The 25,449-nt window shown below is 35.7% G+C and overlaps 2 protein-coding genes across 2 annotated transcripts in view; both read right to left on the bottom strand.

Annotated features, from left to right (window-relative positions):
• Positions 1–25,449, bottom strand: part of LOC134654231 (espin) — a 194,352-nt gene that overhangs the window by 77,022 nt on the left and 91,881 nt on the right. The window contains exon 2 of the mRNA XM_063509701.1: positions 8,618–8,773. Within this exon, the coding sequence (XP_063365771.1) occupies positions 8,618–8,773 (156 nt within the window). The remainder of the gene's footprint in view (positions 1–8,617; positions 8,774–25,449) is intronic.
• LOC134654210 (uncharacterized) lies at positions 13,305–14,466 on the bottom strand. Its single transcript, XM_063509675.1, has one exon. The coding sequence runs from the start codon at positions 14,221–14,223 to the stop codon at positions 13,309–13,311; it is 915 nt and encodes a 304-aa protein (XP_063365745.1). The 5' UTR covers positions 14,224–14,466; the 3' UTR covers positions 13,305–13,308.

Genomic DNA, 25,449 nt, shown 5'->3' with positions numbered 1-25,449 from the left:
GTGTACAATAAATTACAGGGAACTCTTTATTTTTAAGAAATTCTGAAGCACCGGTAGGTACATGTGTGTATTGCGTATCTAACCCTACTTTCAATATTAAATAATAATAAAAACTATATTAAAAAAGTCCTAAATCACATCACAAATAATAAAACGAACCGAGCACTGAAAAGTCCGGAATTCGCGTTTCACTGTGCGCGCGGACGCGCATGCGCGGAGCTATAGTCGACTAATGCGCGCTACGCCGCTACGGAGATCTACTTGGGGTTAGGGAGAGGATCGGTGGCGAGAGAGAGCGGGAGCGGAGGCGGAGGCGGTTTTGAAAAGACGTGAGGTGGCATTAGCATTCATGAGAGAAACGAAAACGCGTCATCTTATGAGAAAGTTTCTATAAGTATAAAGCGACTAGTTTTGTTGCTTTTGTGTGTATTGTAATTGACATCTGTCACATCTTATGTTTTCCAAGGAAATCACGATTATTTTCTTACTGTAAGGGTACTTTTAATAAAATCAAAAGGTAATACGTGATAAGCAAAGGCCAGATATTAAGCCAGGGCTTAATATCTGCCCATCATCATCATCATCTTAAGTCAGGATTTACTAATGGAAGCACACTTATAACCTAAACCTTGATAGGCCTCATCTCGCCATAACAAGGTTCACAAATTAACTGCTAACTTTATTTATCATAGGTCTTGACGACTACAACTATTAGATGTTTAATGGCATCCTAAAAGTGCACTGAAATAGGTATATTTTATTACTTTCGTTTTGTAACTTTACAATCATACTCGAAAACCAAAATAGATAATGTCGGTCACAAATCCATATCCGCTATTTCGAATGTTCATCTATTTTCCGCTTCCGCTTCGCCTATCACTATACCACATCCCTAAGCATCAGTTACCCACTTATCGCTCTCCTTCAAGTATGTAATTATTTTTTATTTATGCCATATATGCCGTTATTGCGAAAGGTATTAATTCTAATTTAATTAGTTCACAAAACTTTATTAAAACTAAAGATATTAAAAATTAAAGTTGACACACATTTATCAAAAATATTACGTGTATTTTATTAGTAAATCATACAATTATTAGTTTTACGTATGTTATGTAGCAATTACTTATGACTGCGCCTTGTACCTGTACACATATGTTGTTGTGTGTGGAACACTAAACCGGAAGTATGGAATACCAACATACAAAGTATACAAACATTCACGCTTCTTTCTTCTCGAGTTTATGGTACTGAACATTTTTACACGCACCGAATATCGTACAGTAATGTCAGTAATATAAAGTGTCACTCTATGGAACTGAACGTCATTTTACTAGTGACTTTTGTTTACATAGTTAGCAAGTTCTATAGGATGATACTTTAAGCAGGGCTGCCATCTCTAAATGGGTTCCCCTCATCTGGCATAATATTGTTTGTCAGAAATACATTTCGCATAACATGTATCGCAGAAACACTTTTAGTCGAATGATAATTTTGCATAACTATTACTTGGCCTTACTATTTACTACGCATACAATACATTTTGCAGCATATCATTAAGCAGAAGATTACTGTTGCCGACTTTCATTTAGCATAATTTTATGTACCATAACCATCCTGCAGCATACTCTTATTATGGCATAATGTTTTTTTCTGCTAGCAGAAAAGTGGGTTAAGTTATTTAAGTAAGAACTGCGACCCCAACAAAATTGGACGTATGCCAGAAAAGAAGGTTAGTTTATGTTAGAATTGCGACCTCCTACAAAAACGAATGGCTGTCAGAAAAATAGGTTAGGTTAGGTTAGAGCTGCGAGAACCATAGACCTGATCTGTCGCCGGGCGCCGGGGAATTTTCTGGCGTCCGTGGCTTCCTTCTTCCTTATGGCGGGCTCGGGGGGTCCGCTACAGTGCAGACCGGAGGCCGAGGAGGAAGGCGCGTCGAACCATCTGGCGCGCCTAACGTGAAGGGCCTTCGGGCATTCGCGAAGGAGCCGCTCGGGGTCGCGGATGAGTACGCAAGCGTTCCCGTAACTCCGCCAATAGGGCGGCGAGGCGGCATATGGGGGGTTTTTAGTGGGTATACCGTGGGCCTCATTAGCCTAGACGGAAGTCCCACATAACCACTCGGGTCACCCCTCGCACCCGTGTGGTATGCGGAATGCATGTTCCCCCCTAATAAAAAAAAAGGTTAGAGCTGCGACCTCCTACAAAAACGAATGGCTGTCAGAAAAATAGGTTAGGTTAGGTTAGAGCTGCGCCCTCCTACAAAAACGAACGGCTACCAGAAAAGTAAGATCAACTGCCATAAACATCACCTTTAATTAAACTTGATAGCTTTATGCTACCAAAATAGTATGCAATACATTTATCGGCGAAATCAATATTCGATTAAAATACTATTATAATCATCAACAGTATGCCAAAATATGGTTCTGGATTATTAAACTCTGCGAAGTGATTGTATGCTAAATGATACTATGCGAAAGGTAATTCTGCCAAACGACATTTCTGCCAAGTAACATTATGCAATACAAATTTATGTCAAAAAACTTTCTGCAACACATTAGTAACTCCTCTAAATTCGCCGAACACGGACAAAGACTTAAAAAACCCGGACATTTGGCGTAAATCGCATTTTGTCCCCGGACACTTTTCGAAAACCCCTCCGGACGACCCCCGGACTGCCTCCAAACTAGGACAAATCCGGGGAAACCCGGATGGATGACAGCCCTAACTTTAAGGTATGTGACTAATGTGACAGTAATTAAATTATTATTTTTCCTCTGGAAGGGAACGGGAAAACGGGAGGCGTGTTCTGATTGTAATACAGGTCATTAATAGTGGCGCCGGCGGTTAAGTTCGTGTGAGCACTGTTTACATTCTTCTAGGACTTTCCCCTTCAAACTTTAAGCTAGGTTACTTCATAGCTTGCACAATGACTAAATTATTCGCTCACCAACCTTGCATCAAGTATACTAATGAATGAATGATAATGAACGTTAATGATTAACATTAATTAATACGCATTCAGTGGCGGAAGTCCTAGATCTTTCTAGAATAATAGGTACATGTTTAAAAGGAAATATATGTACGGTACCAGCATATAATCTAAATATGTATATCCTAAACCATAGCTGGTTTAAACTTTCAATTTGAAACATAAATATATATTATGTACCTATCATATTATTATGTAGGTATTTTGTAGAGCTCCCCCAAGAAATAATTATTTTAAAACAATCATTGAGAGGGTGAAATGGCGCTGATGATGTTAACGACATTTGCATGGATTGAAGACTAGTCACATTTAATAAATTAAATACCTAAGATCTTAAATAGGTAGTAGGAAATGTCTTCTTATATGCTATCAAATCGTCTCGTTCAATAAACTAAAAAACGACTTAAATAATATAAATAATATCTGGGTGACCGAGCTTCGCTCGGAAAACATATAAAAACTCGAAAATGCGCGTGTTTCCAGAGATAAGACCAAGCTAGATCGATTTTTCGCCCCCGAAAACCCCCGTATAGCAAATTTCATCGAAATCGTTAGAGCCGTTTCCGAGATCCCTGATATATATATATATATAAATAAATAAATAAACAAGAATTGCTCGTTTAAAGGTATTAGATTATAGGACACACACACACACAGTTACAAATATTTCAGAAGGTGGAATTTTTATTTAAAATAATAACGTGAAGGTTATTTCTTGGTGTTATGTTTAATTGCCTTTTTGATTGTTTCCTTTCTATTTCCTGTATATAATATACTTAAACGTAAATAAATAGTACAGTCAGCAGGAGCTCAATGATTGAGATTTTGAAAATTGGCCGGGACAGAATGATTATCTTATCATCTTAAAAATGTACTTAATCCAAACTAAGCATGATATACGATACACAAAACACGATATTGTATCTGCAGACATAGTGTAAATATACGTCGATTACACTCATTTGACAGAGGTGCAAAGACAAAAGTTGCCTCTTGTTGATTGGGAACGATAAATTACGCCTTTCACTAATATACATATCAATCACAAACTCATGCGCAACATATAACAACGGCAATAAATTACCATCCCCCTGAATACCACTATTTATTACCAAGAAAGTATTTAAGTGTAAAAATTATAACGAAATGATACAGCTAGAAAGCGGCTGTAATTTACCAACTAAAACTAAATGAGCGTAAGTTTTACAAGAAGCTAGTAATGCCTAAAAAACATCAAAAATAAACCTTAACACAACTACGTAAAGTCTATTAGTGGTCAAGTAAGTTCCAGTTCCGTAGTTGCGACGTTCTGCGATTGGCAATGGTCGTGATGCGATCAGATAATCGCAGGCGCATCTTTACAGTGTGCGATCCTGGTGCCAGCTCGGGCGCGGGCGGCGCAGATCGCTGATCTGATGAACGGGGTCAGGAATTTCACCGCGATGTCGAAAATATCTTAGATGTAAAATAAGGACTACATACTTACTAGTTACATATAGGGGCCATTTTATTTAAAGTTGTCCCCTACATTTTCTTTTTTTTTCAAATTTGGGATTTTATATGTTATTTCTACTCAGAACCACGAGCTCTTTGATCCTAATAAGAGAAAAAAAGTGTCCCAAAAGTTCCATACATTTTTAGATCTTACCATTCCGTGACACCATACAAAGTCTATGAAAAATGGTAACGGAATGGAAATAAAAACCTTGGCACACTTTTTTCTCCTATTACGATATAAAGAGCTCGTGATTTTGAGTAGGAATAACATAGAAATTTACAAATTAAAAAAAATGGACAACTTTAAATAAAATAGCCCATATAAAAGTGTTAAAAATGGGGAAAATGGCATGGCAAGCAACTCTTTGTGTAGCCATATGATACCTAACATTAAGAAGCTGCTGCAGAATATATTTAATGAAAGAGTACCTACACGAGTGTCACACGAAATTGCTTACTTACTACATATTAAGTATTAAGGTACATGGTTCTTTCCTTGCTAAGATGCCAGGACCGTTCTTCATTAACATCAGATATTATTTCTTGGCATATTGAATCATTAGTACATTATTGCAGAGGCCGGGAAAAGGTAAATGAAGGGGTCAAAAGTAGCTCGAAATGGTTCGTGTAATATTACACACGGTTGCTGCGTCGCCAGTTCCTTTTTCTTTGAACTTGGCTGGACACGCTACCGCGTGTCTAGATTCGTGGATGAGTTTCGATTTTTCGAAGACGAAGACGAATCCACGAATTGCTATTCCTGCCGAGGCATATATAGTGCTTTTCTCCAAACATGCGAGGAAATAAAGTAAAACAATAAATATTTGAGCATCAAGCATCACTCGAATCGAACCTTCACATCAAAAATGTCAAAAACAATTTCCCTCTTTAATTATTTTTTAAAAGTTAAAGGCACAAACTTATTGTGCCATTCAGTACCATTCAATTTTCGTTCAATGAATATAATTGTGCAATACAAAATAATAATTGTGCAATATAAGCTATACTTGGTCAACCAGATCTTGACAGTAGAAAAAGGCGGCAAATTTGAAAAATGTAGGCGCGAAGGGATATCGTCCCATAGAAAATTTGAATTTCGCGCCTTTTTTACTGACAAGATTTGGTTGACCAGCTATATGTGAACACGGATGAGATTCTTAAAAAAATATAACAATAATCTTTGATTTTATTAAGCAGTATTCGCACGATCATACACGAGCACGACGGTCTTGTAAGATCGTTTATCATACTATCTCACTCTATCCTATAGCTTGAAATGATAGCTGATCGGGTCGTGTAGACGCGGCCGGCGGCTACAATAATTGGCTGTTTGTGTTTTTTATTTTTAAAAAGTAAAAAACACTACAGTAATAAGTTATTACTGTATTGTTTTTTACTTCCCGTCCACTAGAACAGGACAGCGATAGTCTGATTTTTTTTAATTTGAGTTTGACATTAAGGAAGAACTTCCCGTTCTATTTTTGCTACAATAAAGTGAACATTTCCGAGCATATTGGAGAAAAAGTAGTTTTTGCTACAGTGATGCATGGACACCACGTAACTTAACCTAAAAAACTGGGAATACCAGTCAAAGTCAAAGTGGTAAACTGTATTGCTATGACATTAATTCGCAATGATTCGTGCTCAATACGGACTCGTTAATGTAATAGACTAGCCCCGTTTTGATGTACAATAACGGTCCGATCCGAATCACAACAGGTGCATCGTGAAATGATTGATAGGTATGTAACTAATGTCCACTTATGCTAGAGATTCCTGAGATGTCATGATGATTAGATTGTATTGATGTTAATATTAAAGAAAGACAAGATTGGGTAGATGTTAATGCATTTGTTTTAACCTCTAGCCGCGTAGAGACCTATAAAAAGGTCTCCTGTTACATAACCATTCTAATAACATTATTAGAATGGTCTAATTTGAATCTTTCTTTTGACAAGTTAAAATTATATTTTAATTGGCAAGTTTTGACGTCTGGGCGGCTATAGGTTAAAATAATTTAATATGTCCTTTACATAAAACACATTGGTGCAGTAATTTATAACGATTTCGGCGATACAAATGCTAATCTGTAAATGTCGATTAGATAGATATAAAATTATGTAGATTGATACATGTAGATATATAAAGATATAGGGTACGAGACGAGTTGGGAGATACAAACATAACTTTGTGAATGTCGATTAGAGAGATATAGGTAAGTAGATAGATACCTACATTATGATAGAGGGAACAGAGAGTCCCATTGAAAACCATTGGACATGGACATAATTATCTACCAAACCGTGAATATAATAAATAGTATTCTGTCTTTTCAATTTACATAGGTACCTACTAACTTCATACAGAAATCCATTATAATTTCAGAAAAAAATTGACAAACATCTTACACGATTGCAAGGAAGCAGAACCTACAGATACATATTTAAGCTCTCTATCTGTCTAAATATCTGACAAAGCAATAATTTCCGCCAGATGCAATCAGCCAATCGTAGATGCAGCTAATTAGAGCCAGCCAGGCTGCATGCTGCCCGTTACGTGATCGTGTTGCACAGTTATGGATGCAAAAACTGCTAATGCGCTTCTTGTAGAGCGGGGATAAAGTGGCTAAGATAGGCTCTGACCACGCTAACTTTGCACAAACTTGGAAAAACAATAAATCTCTCCCTTGAAAAAAAATATGATCAGTGTTTTATGTGTTATAAAAGTGCAGTTAACCTCAAGTAAAATTCTAGTGTTGCTTTGAAAATATCAAACTGTCTGAGTAAACTTAGTTATGCACTTATTTATAATTGTATTTTACCCATAGGTACCAGTATAGTATATACAAGTACAACTGTAAAAGTCGGAAAGACAGGAATACTATTGTTTGCGTGAGTTGCAGAAATTTGAAAACAAACATACAGGTTGGAATGTGCGTTAACGCATTTCTTGCATGGAGTGCAACAGAGTGCGCGCCGCGTCTCTAGGGAAAAATATTATGAAGAAGTTAGCTACTTAATTAGGATAACCGCACAAAACTGCTGCTATAATCTTAGTGTTCGTTTAAAACGGATTATAGGATCTTTGTAGAAATCACTTGCTTAATGGTGCACGAGGTAGGCATTTCGAGTCATGTCAAAGTCAAAATCAAAAAGGGAGTTTTAAAATTCGTATAGGCCTACTACTTTGTGTAGACACACACACACACACACACACACACACTTATAAACAGGAACTAAAATAAGATGATATTTATCAATGCATTGACTTGTGTTATGAAATCAATTGCTAATTGTAAAAACAGGAAATTACGAGCTCAGTGGCGTGTTGCACTAATAACAACACATCACATCACACTCCAGTTGTACTGATGTAAAGATTTATCTGCATGCACGATTAAACTCCTAATTATATTTCCGCCATACGCCAAAGAACAGGGAATAGTACTATCGCCCACACTGTTAAGGTTAACTGACAGTTCGTAAACCTTATTACAAAAAGCATAAGGTGTGGACAGTTAAGAGTGTTACTGTTTGTACGAGCATTGTAGCGTAGCAATAGCTAGAGATATACATACAGATGTATCCGTTAAATATGTTGTATTTGTATAGTTGTATTTTCTATGTATTGGATATTTTTAGAGTTGTATTTACGACTAGCGAGGACGCTAAGCTGTCTTGCTTATGGTCATTATAATTGCCGCGGTATTGGTATGTAAGTGGACGCTATAGAGGTTATAATAGGCGCTGTTCTCAAGCAAAAGTGAATTTCTTCGATGAGATTTTGATTTGTAAACAGACGCAATCAAAGATACAATAGGCACTATCCTCACGCAAACGTTTTAGAGCATTTCACTTCCATAATTTGTTAAAGCTATTTTATTTACTTAAATACTTAAATATGTGTACTTTCGAGACGTGAAGCGTCGTATTAGCCAGCAGACGCACGCAGTCGAGACATCAGTGAGATTTGCAAAAGGACGCAATCGAAGTTACGTTAGGCGCTGTCCTCACGCAAGACTCGGAGTTTCTTTTAATAATTTAATAAGATATGTTACATCCCTGGATCGGTCACCTAGAAAGTATCTGTAGTGGACCAATCTTATTATAAAAGAGTACTTACGAGACATCAGGCGTGGTATTAGCCAGCAGACGCACGCAGTCTAAGCATCCGCGCGCCGCCGCGTAGTGGAGTGCGAGCGCGCCGTTGTTGGCACGCCCGTGCGCGTGCGGCATCGCGCGACCACACCACCAGCCCTCGACAGCTAGGCGACCGCTCCTGGTAACAAAGATATTGTTTAGATTAGTGTTTGTTGACTATTAACTACTCGACTAAATTTATTTTTTGCTTAGGACCACTGCGAAATAAATAAACATCTACCCACAGGGAATAAAATCAATAGCGGGTTGTTCAAATTGATTTTGACATAGAAATGACGCGCCTAAAAAGTAAAAAAAAATTAAGCTATCAATACACATTACTATATGTGTTTGCCAAAATATTTGTGTTGAGGATCCTTTCTCAATATGGCAAACAAAGGTAACGTAGCGATACAATGCTGTAAAAAATCCTACGACGAATAAAGAACATCAACGCGCGTTTAACATTTCTTAAGTTTAGCGCCATCTGTGCTTGAAGTAGTGAACTAACACGGTAACTCGACAGTTACAAGGCATGTTTTCACTTACTTCCGCTACCGGACGGTAGATGGCGCTGTACGCTGTGAAATATCGCGAGCCATATTTTAAAATAAAATCTTTAAATGCTTGTGTTATTTCGATGATCAATCAATTATTTTGCAATAGTATACATGTCGCCAAAACTTAAAGCGGTTTTTCTATTTACATCTATATAAAAGCGATGGTCTAATTAAATTGTGGAATACGTACGTCCTTAAAATAACATCCATTTTGAATCAGTGCAAACAGTTGTCAAACTATTCGTGTAAAAATAAAACTGCTAGTGAATGACTAGTAGTAAGAAAAACATAAATATTACAAAGACAATACTTTACACTTTTGGTAAGTTAAGTAAGTTAAGGTTTCAATAACCATAGACTTTAATGAATGGAGTTTAATTTTACAACCGTCTATTAACGAAGGGTGAGCTATGATTTTAAATAAAGTATTAGAAACATGTTGTTAGGTAATCGGGAAAATATAATATATAAAATACAGTAATGTAAAACCACCGTAACTGTTGTTTAAATTGTCTCAATATTTTTTTTTAGATATATGTAGTACCTACCTATAAAAAAATATAATTATAATATTACAAAAGTAGAGTCGCTTAACAAACATAACTTCAACATAAACCATAAAACTGCTCTATTAATTAAGATCAATTGAATTTCAAATGAAAATACATCTTTATCTCGATCTGTAATAAAATTCGCGAATTTTTCATTACAAAATAGACTTAAATCCTGTTGTGTAAAGACTTAATATTCATTGAAAGATCGAGAGGCAATCTTAAGATAAAGTTGTCAGTACCGTAGCCTGGCCGAACGGTACGGTCAGTGCGTTATATTATTATGGTAGGTATATAGATGTAGGTCATAATGAAACTGTTATTTTATTACAATTACAAATTACAACTTTAAATTAATGGTCCATCAATAAAAGCTAAAAAAAATAGCGCAATAGCTATTTGATTGAGAAATACACTCAAGGACAAATTTAGAGGAACGCAAAAAAAGTTTAATTACTACATAGGTAATTTTGAAATGACTTTGGGTGCTGTAATCCAGTAACTAAATCTTTGTTTTTGCATTCCTCAAAATGTTTCCATGAGTATAGTTGTTTATTTTTCCTTGATATTGGCCATGCGGCAATTAGCTTTTATTTCCTATACAAATCCAATAATCCGGCAGTTCCAACAATAGAAGATTACCGAGTGCCTATTATTTAAATATGTCGGGAATCGTGGGCGTATCATCATTAGACAAATAACGTAAAGCTGTGGAAAACATGCTAAATTATTACATAAATTGAGCTAAAACAGGTCATTTGCAACGCAACCCAATACCATGTAAACTAATAATCACGATTCGGCAATGATTGCGCACATATTATCGCGTGCTTTGAACTTGCCAGTAAATAATGTAATGTGATTCTGTAGTTTATGAAACTTGAACATGCACGAAAATAAAACAATTCTTTAAATAAGATCAATAGTGGTATTTACTCAAGTATAGACATTCACAGAGATGCGATTTATTTGAAATACTTCTATTTAAAATGCAAATACAAAATGCAAAATACCTATTTTGTATTTTGCATTTAAATGCCTTTTAGTAAAAACCATTTTGTATTTTATTTGAAATACTTTTCGAGACGTATTTTGCATTTTTAATATTCATTTCAAAATGCAAAATACTTTGTGATTAAGTTTAGCCAACATTACCAGTCAAACAAAATGAAATGAACGAATGACGCTTGTATTACCGAATTTGACTGATAGAGGCGCCTGCTAGCGCCTGGCGCCAGCGCCAGGAGGCCGATTTTTGAAATTCGACCGCTCGATTTCGTGTATTTCGTTCAGTAATATCTCCACTACTAGGCATGTAAATTCTACTAATAGAATCAAAAACTAGTGGTCAATACCACTAAATTCACAATTTATATCGCTCGTATTTCAAAAATCAGCATCTCGCCGTTTTCCACCGATTTTCGAGTGACGAAATCGAGCGATCGAAATTCAAAAATCGGCCCCCTGGTATTGTTAAAAAGCGTAATAAATAAAAACTGATGTTTTTTTTTTCACTTTTTAACAATACCAGTCCAGTTGTTATTAATAAAAGAAAAGTGTAATAATAATAAAATAAGAACTAGATGCACAATCAACCGAAATAAATGGCCACACAAGTCACAAAATGGAGCCATGGCTCTCTTTTCGTTAGTCTAGTTTTTTACATTATTTTAAGTGAGTATTATTTCCTTTATTTATTTCTCTTCTTAGGTTGGTTTTTTACAATATTTATATAAAATTAAAATATAAAAACACTTACAAAAATAATATAAAAAAATATTATAAACACATTATAAAAAACCTAACCTAGGGTGCCGCCAGCAGCGGGGCAGGGCCCAAGCTGCCGGTGGTCAGGGCCGCAGAGAGAGGAACCGACGGACTATTATTAATACCATAACAGAATTTATTGATACGCGTACTGATAAATATGACCAAAATGTCATGCATAAGGTGCCATGCCATGATATTAGACGTTTTTGTTCGGCTCGGCATTGCGTCTCTATTTCTCATGATAAATACCTAAAATAAATAAAAATATCTGAGATTTGCTCAAAAGGTATTTTATTTTGAAAAAGTATTTTGAAAATACCTATTTTGCATTTAGCATTTGAAATATAAAACGCAAAACTATTTGGTATTTTGCATTTGAAATAGTAAATCTGAAAAGTATTTTGCATTTTGTATTTAAATGCTTTTTTAAAACCATTTTGTACATCTCTGGACATTCAATCCGCCAGTAATTTAATATTAAATTATTCGAGGCCAATAAATATCTGATCTATTGAAGCAAAACATATATTTGCGTGCTACAAGAAAACTGAACCCGACAATAAAGAATTATCAGGTATCTATATATTTCGTTACCTGCCTCTATACCTCTTCCATATTCGTGCGATAGAGTGGCAGATAAGGAAATTTTAATTTACGCAATAGGTAACAGCTACTTAAAATAAATGTATATTTATTTGATTTAAACTTTTTCATGCACAACCATAGCAGCTTGAAGCTTCATCAAAAATGTGCCATTCAAAAATTGCCTATCTAAACATCTTGCCATATACAAAACTAACACTTAACTACTATTAGGCGTTCCAAAAGCTTGTTTTTCTACCACAGTGTGCTTAAAATTATAATATTTGCGTAAGCCAGAATCTAAAATCGCCGTTTATATTATTTTGAAACTGAAATAATGTTGTTTGACGTATCTTATTATTAGTTTACACATGCCATTATTCTCTAATGTGGGCGAAATCGATACACATATATTAGACAATTTAAATAGCCACAATTTATTCACTAATCATATGTCCAAAATGACCGCAATAAGAGCAATATTCGTGGTCAATAACACCATCCTACGCCAAAAGGTCGTATGTCATCTACTTATATACTCTTGCGTCGAATGTCGGTCTCTATGACAGTTCATTTTTATATGGAGTAGTAATGTTTGTATACATTTTTTGGGAGCTACGCACATTAATTTATTTAAAAAATGTAATATTTAAGTAATTGAAAACGGCAAAGCATATTTTTTCAATTAATCCCAACTAAAAGAGACTTGAAGGAACTGTCATAGGGACCATCATTCAACGCGAGAGGTATAATTTTATAGTGATATATGACGTTATGGATCATGTCAGTGAACGCGAGGGTGACGACAATACGTCACGGCTGGCTGCGCGGGCGCTTCCGTCCGATTTCCAACTAATATGCCTAAATGTGACCTTTACTTTGTGTTTGTGGTGGAAAATGTGTCAAGATGATTAATGTATGACTAACATACTATTTAGAGTTCTGTTTTTGTCTATGAATGTTTAACTACTTTTTTTTTATTTAAAAAAAATCTTTAACAATACAAAATAGGTTTTACAATTTCTAGCTACAGTAAAAGCAACGAATAAAATCGCAATGTAAGTACCTACCGCAAATAGCATGAAAGTATCGGTGACGTTTCGAGAGGCCATTATGTATCTATATCATGGCTTGCCTTACAAACTTATTTCGAAAAAAAGTTGCGTTCGTAAGCAACACAGGTGGTACCTATACTTTAGCAGTTCAAATATTTACCTAAAATTCCCGGCGCGTAAAGCGATCTCCAGCGTGTCGAGGTCGTCTTCATAGTCATGACACAGTTCCATAGTCGTATTCCGAGCCTCATGGATGTCGAACACCACAGCCCCATCCCCCAGTTTATCTGTCATCACACTCTTATATGACCGCGTCCCGAAACTTGACGTCAGAGACGTCCCACGGGGAAACCGACGTGGGGGTATATTCGTATTCTGTATATAAGTCTTCCTTAGACGCTTCTTCATATACCGTCGCATTCTCAAAGACAGCATCACACGTATCCGAATGTGACGCTTAATATTCCTATCGTAACGCAGTTGCTCTTTAATTTTTCTGTCTCTTTTCTTCTTACGAGGCACCTCATCTATCCGTTCCAGGTAGCCTCGGTTGCGCTCGATTAGACGAGAATCGAGGGTAGGCGAGCGATTGAAGAAATCCGTGTTGTTGTTTTTCCACGCTTTGCTTAGCGACCAGTTTTCGCCGCAAGAGGAATTTTTCAAGCTATGTTGTATTGGTTTTTCATATATATCTTCTTCTAGCGCGAACATTCGGCGGGACAAAAGAAAATTGTCGATATTCCTTCGTAAAGTACTATTTTGGGAGCTTAGTGTAGTGTTAACTAGGTTTGAAGTGAGCGTGTCAGTACTTTTTTCTAAAGGGTTGTCTTTGTTTAGTTTCGGCGGTTCAGGGATAGCGTCTCTATGTTTTCTTTTGGCCAGTGTCATGATTCTTCGTCGCATGGCAGACATGTTTGTGAGTTCGCTTTTAAGGAAGGGCCCTTTTCTTTTATCTGGGGTCATTTCGGGAGACCAGGCTCCGTTTTCTGAGCAACTGCAGAGATCTTTGATCAGGCGGGCGATAGCGTTGCAGCTGTCATTGTCATCTTTGGGACGCGCTTTTGGCATCATCACATTAGTTTATTTTTAATTTGCTAAGAGCATTGGCATCACATTGAAAGTCGTTTGAAGCACAGATTCGTTATTTAACTGTCACTGCTAAGAAAGAGCACAGAAAATCGTAGTCACCTAAAAAGAAGGGGTTAACGTGATTAGTTGTTCTCGTTGCGATCCGATTGCGTAACGATTATAAATGAGATCGTGTCCGAATCCAATGCGACCAACTTCAGAGGTGAGTTATGGCTGTTTAACCTAATTTACTGATTCTGTTTGTAAATTTGTCCTATAAATATGCGAGTATGGAATTAACATACGATATAAATATCCCACCAAAAACATTTTCATGTAAAATATTGCCAAGACGAGGCCATATGGCTCGTACTGTTAAAAATTTGTCGAATCTTCCGCAGAGCCAAACTTCTAAGGGCTCATTTAGACGGCGCGCGAACTCGTATACTTTTGATTTTATTTACGTTGCAGACCATTGAAGCTCCATCAATTCAGCCGACCGATCAAATGACGCAATGTAATGAAACTAGTATGCGAGTTCTAAATGTCTAAATGAGCTCTGCACGCCCTAACTGTACGAACACTAAATTCACAAACTCTACACCTAGTCAAAATATTTGGCTTGAATTTAGGCATGAATTACTTTATATCAATGATGGAGCAAATAGTAGAAAATATCGTGAAAGTTACTTGCTAATTTCATTTGCAAATTTTATTTGATTTTTAGGCGGTTTCGTTAGATATTTTCCACAAAAGTAGCACAGTTCAATCGTAAATCTTTAGGTACGAGTACATATTAGCATTGCAACGGCAATTGCTAAAACGATTTATTACGATTACATAATCGATAATCAACTGTTGATGTTGATTGATCACGTCGATCGCAATTTGTCAAAGTGCCGATCAAAATGCTAACGACGAATGACATTTTATATTTAAATTTTTCTTGGTTCAATATTCATACTAACTCACATTTATAAACGGGTCTATCGCGAAATTTATTATATTACCTTTATTTGCCGACTAACTGATGTCCCAGCAAAATGTCAAAACAGAGATTTGTGCAACGAAAAGTGTATGAAAAAGTTTGGGGTAGACATGACATTTTCAAACCACTGACTATACATAATAAATGTGAGTTAATATGTGTTCAAAACGCGAAAGTCTTAAACATTAAATATTCATATCATATCATTATAATGTTTTGCAATTAAACATGTATGTACATCATTCGTATTTACACAAGAACGTATACCTAGTATTCAAATAAAAAGAAATGTAAAACAAACTGATGTTGTTTTATATACTTACATATACAAAATATGTATAGAATTGTATAAAAACATGATTTAGGACCTAACGATTGCTGTTCAACCTTCTACAGAAATATAAACCTATTGATAATCAATTAGACAATTTTTTTATTCACGCAAATTTCGACGTTCTGTCTTAAGATTTAAACTATATTTTCTTTTTAAGGTTATATCGTGTTCGCACACAATTAAATGTAAAATACCAATTAGTTGTCGCTCAGTACGAGTGGTAAAAAAGCTTCCTACTGGCGTTCCAAGTGCTTCAATTGATTTATAATTAAGTAGGAAGGCACGTTTTGCACACGCATGGCCGTTTTGCTGTGAATTATTTTGAAATGCTACTTTGTCAGTGTTACCCTCATAATAAATCTATTGAGATCATTTAAACCGCGTCCAGACGAGCTGGGCAGATCAACCGATTTGATCAGGAAAATAGTTGGCGCCAATCTCCAATTTAAGATTTATGGTGATATTTGAGCCCTCTAAGTTAAAAAAATCTCCAAAACGAAAATACTAGCGTCACAAGTTGGTATTCTTGCGGCCGCACCCCATTTTATCGGTAATATCGGTCATAATCGGCGGTTGAATTCGGCGAGCCAAATTGGCGTTTGCGTCTGCAGGTCCTGATTTGATCGGACAATTAATCAGATTGGCGAAAAATTTTCTCGTCTGGACTCCACTTTATTCTTCAATTTAGGCATTTATATTTATAATAGCTTTTTTATTATGATATAAAGGCAAACGTTAAGCAATTACAATGTTAGTTGCCTGGCATTCTTATTCTTTGTTTTGGCGACCGGCCGTCCGCATTAAGGAACCCACTGATTATCAGTCCGCCGGACGATATCAACCTGTCAGTTGTTCGGAACTGTCAACTTTGTGTTCTAACTGACAGGCTGATGTCCTCTGGCGGACTGATAATCAGTGGGCCCCTTAAATAGGTGAACGACCCAGATTTTGCAGGTATTTTTTACTGCCATAAAAATGCAGTCATCTAAAACATTACTAAATACGCATTTACCGCTAATAAATAAAATGAATCACACTAAAAACTTCATGTCTTGACGAAAACACAATTCTTTAAAACATTACTACCCATTGTTACTTGAACTCGCACCTACAGCTCACGATTATCGCGAATACATAATACACATTAACATTATGTTAACTCGAGAGAAACTCTCCCTTTTACAAAAATCTGCTGTTACATAATTATAATTAACTCGGCTAATGTATTATTGTTAAGGAAGTCAATTCTGATTTACCAATTGAATAATGTTTTAATCTTAATTTGTTACGATTGTTACGATCATTACGAGACGCGCGGGCGAATGATAACCAAACATAATTTTGACATCAAAAAGCACGTTCGAATTGGCCTCCATGCATCTGACGCGCACTGCAATGTGCAAGCGAGATGCCTTATATTCTAAGACAATTCCTGATTGCCAGCCAGCGTTCGCAGTTCACGCTAATTGGTGCAGCAGCGGCGCACGCTGGCTTAAGGTCGTATCAAAATAAGATCAAGCAGAACAGTATCCAATTATTTAAGACAGAACCGGCCTCAAGCTCGCCAGTATACAGTAAATTATATTCCAACAATTTTTATTCGCACTTTTTCCTAAAATTAGACCCATTGTTATCGTTATCCTATTCGTTTTTTTAAACTGTGTGTGTTTTAATTTCTTTTGTTTTTGTTTTGAGAAAGCGACTTTTCATCGCCGTTTGTACGATATGTTTTCTTTTGTGCAAAAAATACTAAAGAAATAAATATATAAGTCTTAAAAATATACTTAAGTAGGTACTTATGTTACATTAATAACATACTTAGTACCTATTATTCATCAAAAAACTAAAGTAATCTGCTCATTCTGTTCAATTTGTAGCAATATTTACGATAATTGCTTGTAAATCTTATAATAATCCGTATATTTATTAACATTAGGTATTAACTACAAGTAAAATATTATTTAAAACACGTGTTTATCAACCGTTTAGTCACTTTCTATGTCGTGTGACATGCAAATGAACGTAATAACTAATAGCTAGGATACTGATAAACATCTATCTTTGAGATAATGGCTACTATGTAATTGTGACTATGTGGTCAGTACTATGTGGTCATTATCATCGATTCAAGAAAAACGAAAGTGTTATTGATTGCGGTTCGATTAGCGCAGCACTATATATTATCTATGGTCGATTTTTTTTGCATGAAACTATCAACTTGTTACATGTTAATTACGCTTAGTAATTGTAGAGAAATTGATTTAAATAAAGATAAACTTAACATTTTATTCTAAAAGGATCAATTAGTTAATACAGTGAAACCTGGTTAATTGGCACCTGGATAAGTGCAAAACCTCAATAATTGCAACCAAAGGTCCGGTCCCGGTCCCTTGAGACCAAAAGGCCTCTATAATTGAAATTTTGGAACCTGTATAATTGCAATTTAGATTTTAGTGCTTTTCGTAATTTTGCCTCTGTAATTGACCACATCGCAACTGAGACCTCTATAATTGACACTGTGCTAAAAAAATCTGTTATTTTAGCACCTCTATTATTGAAAAGAGTCTTACTTATTACCTCTGTAATTGATATAATGTAGACTTGTAGAGAGCAGAATAGTAGTTTATGCAACAGTGATATAATAAGGGTTCTTAAAATTCAAGGGTCGAAGTTACAAAACGAGACGTAGTCGAGTTTTGTAAAAAAAGACCCGCGAATTTTAAGAACCAATTATGAGCTGTTGCATACATTACTTTTTCTATGACAGCTGCAGCAAAAAAAAAAAAAAAGAGTTATTATTAAAAAAAAAGAGATTATTAAAAAAAAAGAGTTATTATTTAAAAAAAATTGAGTTATTATTTAAAAAAAAAAGAGTTATTATTGTAAATGAAAACATACCTCTTTCAATCAAGATGATCGGAACTTGTATCTTTAAAAAAAATAAAGCAGTTGTATTATACTCATAAGATGACTGCTAGCAGTCATCTTATGAGCCTATAGACAAAGCATTCAAATGACATTGCTTTAGATATCACTGTCAGTCATTTAATTGACACATTTAAGTGCTGGAGTAGAAAAACAATATTTTAAAAGCAATAACCTTTTTATATTAAATCTTTATCCAGAATTCAATTTATTTATTGGGTACCTGTCTATCACAGACTGTAGTCGGTGAAATAGTTTTGATTAAACCCAAAACATAGTAATCTTTTTACATTCCAATAAAACTTTCTTCTAAAATTCAAGTTTTTTTTTGCGACCCAAATGATTATAAGAAAATAAAGTAGTAATTAATGTAGTGTAAAAGTGTAATATATATTGTATAGACCAGAACGTAAGCTTGTAAATCTACTTTCAATGGTTATTTATACCTCCATAAAAGAAATTTGTCAGAACGCAACCTCTATAATTGGCACAACGATTTTTCGAACCTCGTTAATTGGCACGACCTGGTTAAATGAAAAACCTGTTTAATTACAAAAAATTGCCGGTCCCTTGAGATTGCAATTATCCAGGTTTCACTGTAATCCATACGCTTATCGGCGCCTATTTTCACCCATAATTTGACCCGAAATAAAAAAATGGGCACTATACAGGATGTTTCCTGTAACAAGAGCAATAAATTAAACTGTAGGCTGTACTCCTCAAACTGACCAACATTTCTTCAGCAACTTTTGAAAATAACTCATGCTTTGATTTTTATTACACTTTAAAGTTTATTTTAAGACGCAATGTATTGCAAATTTAGTTATGTTTAAAGCGTGACGAGCAATGTCAAACACACTGATGTCAGCGTACATTGAAGGCAATATTTATTTTGTATGAAAAAGAGGATTCGTAATTTTTAAAAGTTGCTGAACAAAGTATAAAGTTAAAAAAGTATAAATACTACTTATTTTTTAGCGATTTTAGCAAGGGACACTCGAATAGAAGGGACTTATAGGAATGTCTCATATCACGAAGACGGGGTGCAATCGGAATCTAGACTCTAACACCTCATTATAAGAGACATGAATGCCGACTTCGTGAAATGAAATACTCCATAGTTTAATATAATATATTAAGAGTAAATATAAGAGCGATTACAGCGGCAGTTAAGCCTCAGAGGGCTTCGTTCGCTGTCATAATTTTTTGAATGTAAATATTTTGTGTTAATAAATAAATGAAAAAAAAAAAATTTAAAAAAAACATGTTTAAGAGTATGTACATTGAAGACGTAATACTTAATAAAGCTATTAAGAAATCACGCAACCAAGTTATTAGATATTCGCACATATGGAAAACGACATAAATGTCACTTTTAATTACATATAAATCAGTAACATTACATGATAACACGAACCGTGCGTTTTTAGGGTTCCGTACCCAAAGGGTAAAAACGGGACCCTATTACTAAGACTCCGCTGTCCGTCCGTCCGTCCGTCCGTCCGTCCGTCCGTCTGTCACCAGGCTGTATCTCACGAACCGTGATAGCTGGGCAGTTGAAATTTGCACAGATGATGTATTTCTGTTGCCGCTATAACAACAAATACTAAAAACAGAATAAAATAAATATTTAAATGGGGCTCCCATACAACAAACGTGATTTTTGACCGAAGTTAAGCAACGTCGGGCGGCGGGGTCAGTACTTGGATGGGTGACCGTTTGTTTGCTTGTTTTGCTCTATTTTTTGTTGATGGTGCGGAACCCTCCGTGCGCGAGTCCGACTCGCACTTGGCCGGTTTTCTTCTTTATAAACAATTTATGGTACCGTTTTCAGTCAGTTAATGCATGTGTTTCGTCTATCCTCTAGCTGCCCAGAGACCTATTAAAAGGTCTTTCATTCCATTATATTTTGAATTTTTTGACAATTGATGTTATCAAATTGCCCTATTCATAACATACAAAACTGATGCCAGTGTTAGATACGTCTACAATTATATCAATTAAATGTTCATCAACATCCCAAGTAGGTACCAATAATCTCTGTATAACCTGTCAAAAGGTCAATAAACGAGTCAACAAACCGTCTTATCGCATTAAATGAAAGGTGACAATTACGCATGCGCATAAGCGATACGCAGTTCCCAAGTTTTTCCGACGATTTCCACTCATTCTCCCATGAACCTAACACTTAGCCTTCCTACTTAAAAACTTATTAAGCCATCATAAAGAAATCTATAAGAAACAAGCCATAACTCAGTAATATTACATACTAAATTGGTATAAATTATCATTTAAATTAAGTAGCAGTCGATTCGCAATTTGATCGCCATTATCGGACTCTGTGACCGTTATTCCAATGGTGCCAACCTAAAAATCCGGGGCAACATTGCACAACCAAGAATTCATACACTATAATTTGTCAAAATTATAAAAATCCATCAACATCGTAGAATTCTGCTGTTACGCAACCACATTCACTCTCACGACACGTTAAAATGTTAATTCACTGGCACGAAACAAGTTTCGATAAATTCACTTTCCGAAAAGCGCGGGGACGTTGACGTTTTGATTTTTTCCGCGCGGCGTTTCGTTCGCGCCCATGACAATGTGGTAATTATGAACAGTTGACCATGTCGAATTGCGCGTGTGGAGCGACTGCCGGTGCGGGCAGCGGCCTCGCTCTTTCTCCCATTCCTACATAAGTGATGATGATCCACTGTTAATGGAAATTATTTGCACGAGCATTGTTCATTTGACAGGTGCTCGTTGCACCGCGCACACTACACAAAACAGAACGCTCCCGGACACAAAACATCATGCTTTTAAAAAGCTATTAACGTTTGATATTTTGATTATAATTACGCTTGAGAGGTTTATTGATATGCAGTCGTGATTGCGTAATGGTTATTGATTGTCAATTTATGGTACTTTTTTATTGCTAAGCTAAAAATAATAATTAAAGGAATGTAAAATTAAATAACGTGTGCAGGTGTAAAATGTATCGATATCGATAAAAATCAAAATGCTCTTCCTAATAAAATTATTGATATTACATAACATAATAGTATTTTATGCAACCGTTGTTTAAGAGGGGTCAAAAAAGGCGAGTGGCGTTAATAAAGACGCCACGAGTATTTTTTGACTCAGTTAAACAACGTTGCATACAATACTTTTTCTACAACCAAGCACTTACTTTGGAATAAAATTGTAAATTTAATAAATATTTTTAATTCAAGAAGTAGCAAAAATGGAGGGTACGGGCGGGAAAAGAATGAATGAATGAATGAAATTAAAAAAAACATGGCTATGGTTCACTTATTTGTCAGAGATGACATTTAGAATAAGGTTGGCAACACTGTATTTATTTAGTGGTAGTTTAATATTTTTTAAGTGGTCATTACGCGAAGTATCGTAAAATCGCCAAAAAGATACTGCGTGTATGCACAAATTCTTTTTTGGAGCATAGACTAAAGACTTGTTTTGACAACTATAAGGTAGGGTTTTAAAGGTGTGTGAACGACCCTTTAAATGACAAATAAAAGTACGGGAGTAGAAAAAAAGTATTATTTAATATTTTTAATTTTTAACAAGCTGAAACGTCTGCGATCGATACTATTAAGTTTAGAATATTTTTCCACTTAAAAAAAATATTAATAGGTAACGATAACATAAAACGGCAATAATGTATGATAATTATGGTTGATTATTTGAATTACCTACATGTATTAGTTTTATTTTGAAACTAATAAGAAACTTACTTATTTACGCAAAATGACATTTAAAACTGGTCTAATTCATCAAAGTGCAAATGATATTCTCTATCTCATTATTACGCATTTATTACGCCCATGAGCGCTAGGCGTAGCAAATTTTTGTTTCTACGAGTATATTACAAAAAGTTTGATTGCGGTGATTTGTATGCCGGCCTAGCCAAGCTGACAATCGCTACGCTTGGGCAACGAAACGCTTGGTGTCTCTCTATCACTCTTCATTAGTACGACAGTGACAGAATGCGTTTCAATCGCTACGGAACGTAAGCGATTGGCACGTTGGCTCCGAGCGTTGGCTACGCGGCCTGTCTAGACAATCTAATGACTAATCAATCCCTCGAGATTAAAAAAGTTGAAAGTATTAAAGTACGTAGATACGTAGCAACCAGATATTACGCCTTTTGCTTGATTGGCTGTTTGTATCGTATGAAGGTAAGGAATCCTCCTTTATGCGTGGTCCGACGCGCTCTTGGCCGGTTTTTTTTAACTAAATTTCAGAAGCCTTACCGCAAACACCGAATTTTACAAATTGCAGGCATCTTTCTCTGTCGCTCTAATTACGCCTTAATTGGAATAACAAAGAAATATATGCCCACAACTTGCGAATTTCGGTGTTCGAGGATTCCCTTAGATTTTTGTGGCACGAATAAAAATAATTTACCTAAACATTTACTTATATGTATTATAAATATTCATAACTAAAATATTATCACTTAATCTCATACCTTGAAACGAGCAATTCTTGTATATTTAAATATTTCGGAAACGGCTCTAACGATTTCGATGAAATTTGCTATAAGAGGTTTTCGGGGGCGAAAAATCGAACTAGCTAGTTCTTATCTCTAGGAAAACGGACATTTTTGATTTTTTATGTTTTCCAAGCAAAGCTCGGTTACCCAGATATTTAATTTTAATATGAATATAATATTAGTTATGTTTATTTAGCGTAATCAGAATCACACAGTTAATCCGAAAGTGCCACGCTTGACAAATTCACATAATATAATACTCGAAATAACGCAGAACGCGAATAATTATTCAAAAAATTATAATAATCTCATAAATAGGTATGTCCGTATGATTCGGATAAAGTTATTTAACTTGTAGGTAGTCCGGTATGGTTACAGGCCAATTCGAGTTTTAGTTAATACGATCTGTTTCCGATCTAATACTGATCTTTCAGTGTCAAAAGTGACATTTCTACAACCAAAAACGTCACTTTTGACATTGACAGATCAGTATCATATCGAAAACGGATCGAATAACTAAAACTCGAATTGGCCTGATTAGAAAACAAAACGCGTTACATAATTTGGAAGTAGGTAAAATGGTCGGTAATAGGCCCCTAGTCTTGACGCCTTGTTATTTATTTGATTTCAAACCTTATATTTTTAAAATTAAAGTCGTTTTTAGAGTTTAACAATTTGATGGATTTGGTGTGTAAGTAGCGGAATTAGATCTATGAATGAATGTAAAATGCGAATGATTAATTAAGTCTTGTCGACAAATCATTGTGCAACTTCGACAATTACTGGGATGTAACCAATTCTCCTAGAATTTTCGTCTCACTTTCAACACTAAGTCTTAAAATTGAGTTAGGTTATGCAAGTTGGGACCAACTACAGCTTTGGTACAGTCAGCAGCAATAATTGCTTAACGGGCGAGGTGTTCAAAATGATCTTGACGAGACTTTAAAAGAATAAGAGCGCGTCAAAGTAATTTTGAACACCTCGCCCGCTTAGCAACTACGCTGTCTCGAGTTTTACATTTTTTCCCCACCTCAAAAAGTGCACATGCAGCGCCGCTAAAGAAGTTTTCACTTCAAAAAAGTAGAAGATATGCCCCAGATCTCACATCCGAATTAAATCATTGAATTCAAAGAAGTGATTGAAGATGGCAATGGCAGACTGCCCAGCATTTAGCCCACTATTGTCAGTAAATACGATTAATGTGATAAAGTTAGCCACAATGAAAGACGTAACGATGTCGCAACCCGTACAAGCCGTAGATTTAGTATATAATTATATTATGCAAAGCGTTTTAGAGCGGAAAGTGGTTTAAAAATACTTGGATAAAGCCAAATAAAAGCATAGATATATACTATGGGTAGTTAACAAAAAAAATCGGAAAAAACAAAGACTTTTTAGTATGACTTAGTTTATGCAAAATAAACGGACTTTTTTGTACTTTATCCTTATCAGTTTCGATGGTCCGGTGTTTTGGCATTTGCGACAGTATCGCAGTCGGCAGTAATGTCGTACCGCAATGCTGCAGCAATAATGCTGGCGTAGTTTGAATCCAAACGGTACTTAGGTACTTATACTTATATCTGACAACCGCCATGCCACCATACGTACATATATACCGTGGTAAGTATTGAACGTTTACATACAATCACCTGCAATAATATGTTATACTTCGGAGGCCGCAAAAATATGTGACACGCTCTTATGGCTCTACAAATAAGATCGTGTCAGATATTTGTGCGATTTCCGTTGTGAAACATATTATCGCCATCGACTGTACATATCCCTAGCTATGCCATACGCTAATATTACTTACATACCAACTTTATAATAACTGCATGCCACCCGTCATTTAAAGACGTCCACTATATCACTAGGAAGTTCGGCCACTAATGGCCACTATAATTGATAGAACGCCAGTTCCTATTCGCTAGATCTGAATCGTTTCCTTGTGATTCTATCTGAGCGGACATAGCATACCGAGACAGGAAAGTAATAAAGACTGCTAAATACTAGGTATACACAGATATCCGCCGTCTACGCAACAAACATTTCCATCTTCACCACTGATGGTTGGCAGTCCTCAACTGTGCGTTGCTGCAGAAACTTCCTGCCTCGCAAAGCTAAACTGTAGAATGGACTGTCTTTGTCAAGCGGACCAAAAAGCTGACACAACAAGAGAAGGGTCTTTCTCTGAGAATATGGTTGCGTCTAATTGTCACGACTCTTTTCATGTATTTTGTATGGAAATATATAGGTCACGGCAATTTGACCGCAGCCATATTTTTTGAGAATGATAGACACGCCTGTGTGGACCTAATTCCTAGGAGATTCCTCAGGGGGCTTTGCGCTTTTATTTTACATGCCTATAGATCTCTTAACGGCGCCATCTAAAACGATGAGGAATTGTGTTGGTTAACAGTCTTTATGTATTACCGGTCTCTAACCATAGTGTTTTAATAGCTC

Source organism: Cydia amplana, chromosome 14 (assembly GCF_948474715.1).
Source record: "Cydia amplana chromosome 14, ilCydAmpl1.1, whole genome shotgun sequence".
Lineage (NCBI taxonomy): Eukaryota > Metazoa > Arthropoda > Insecta > Lepidoptera > Tortricidae > Cydia > Cydia amplana.
The sequence above is the reverse complement of the archived record's forward strand: the minus strand, read 5'-3'. Positions and strand labels throughout refer to the sequence as shown.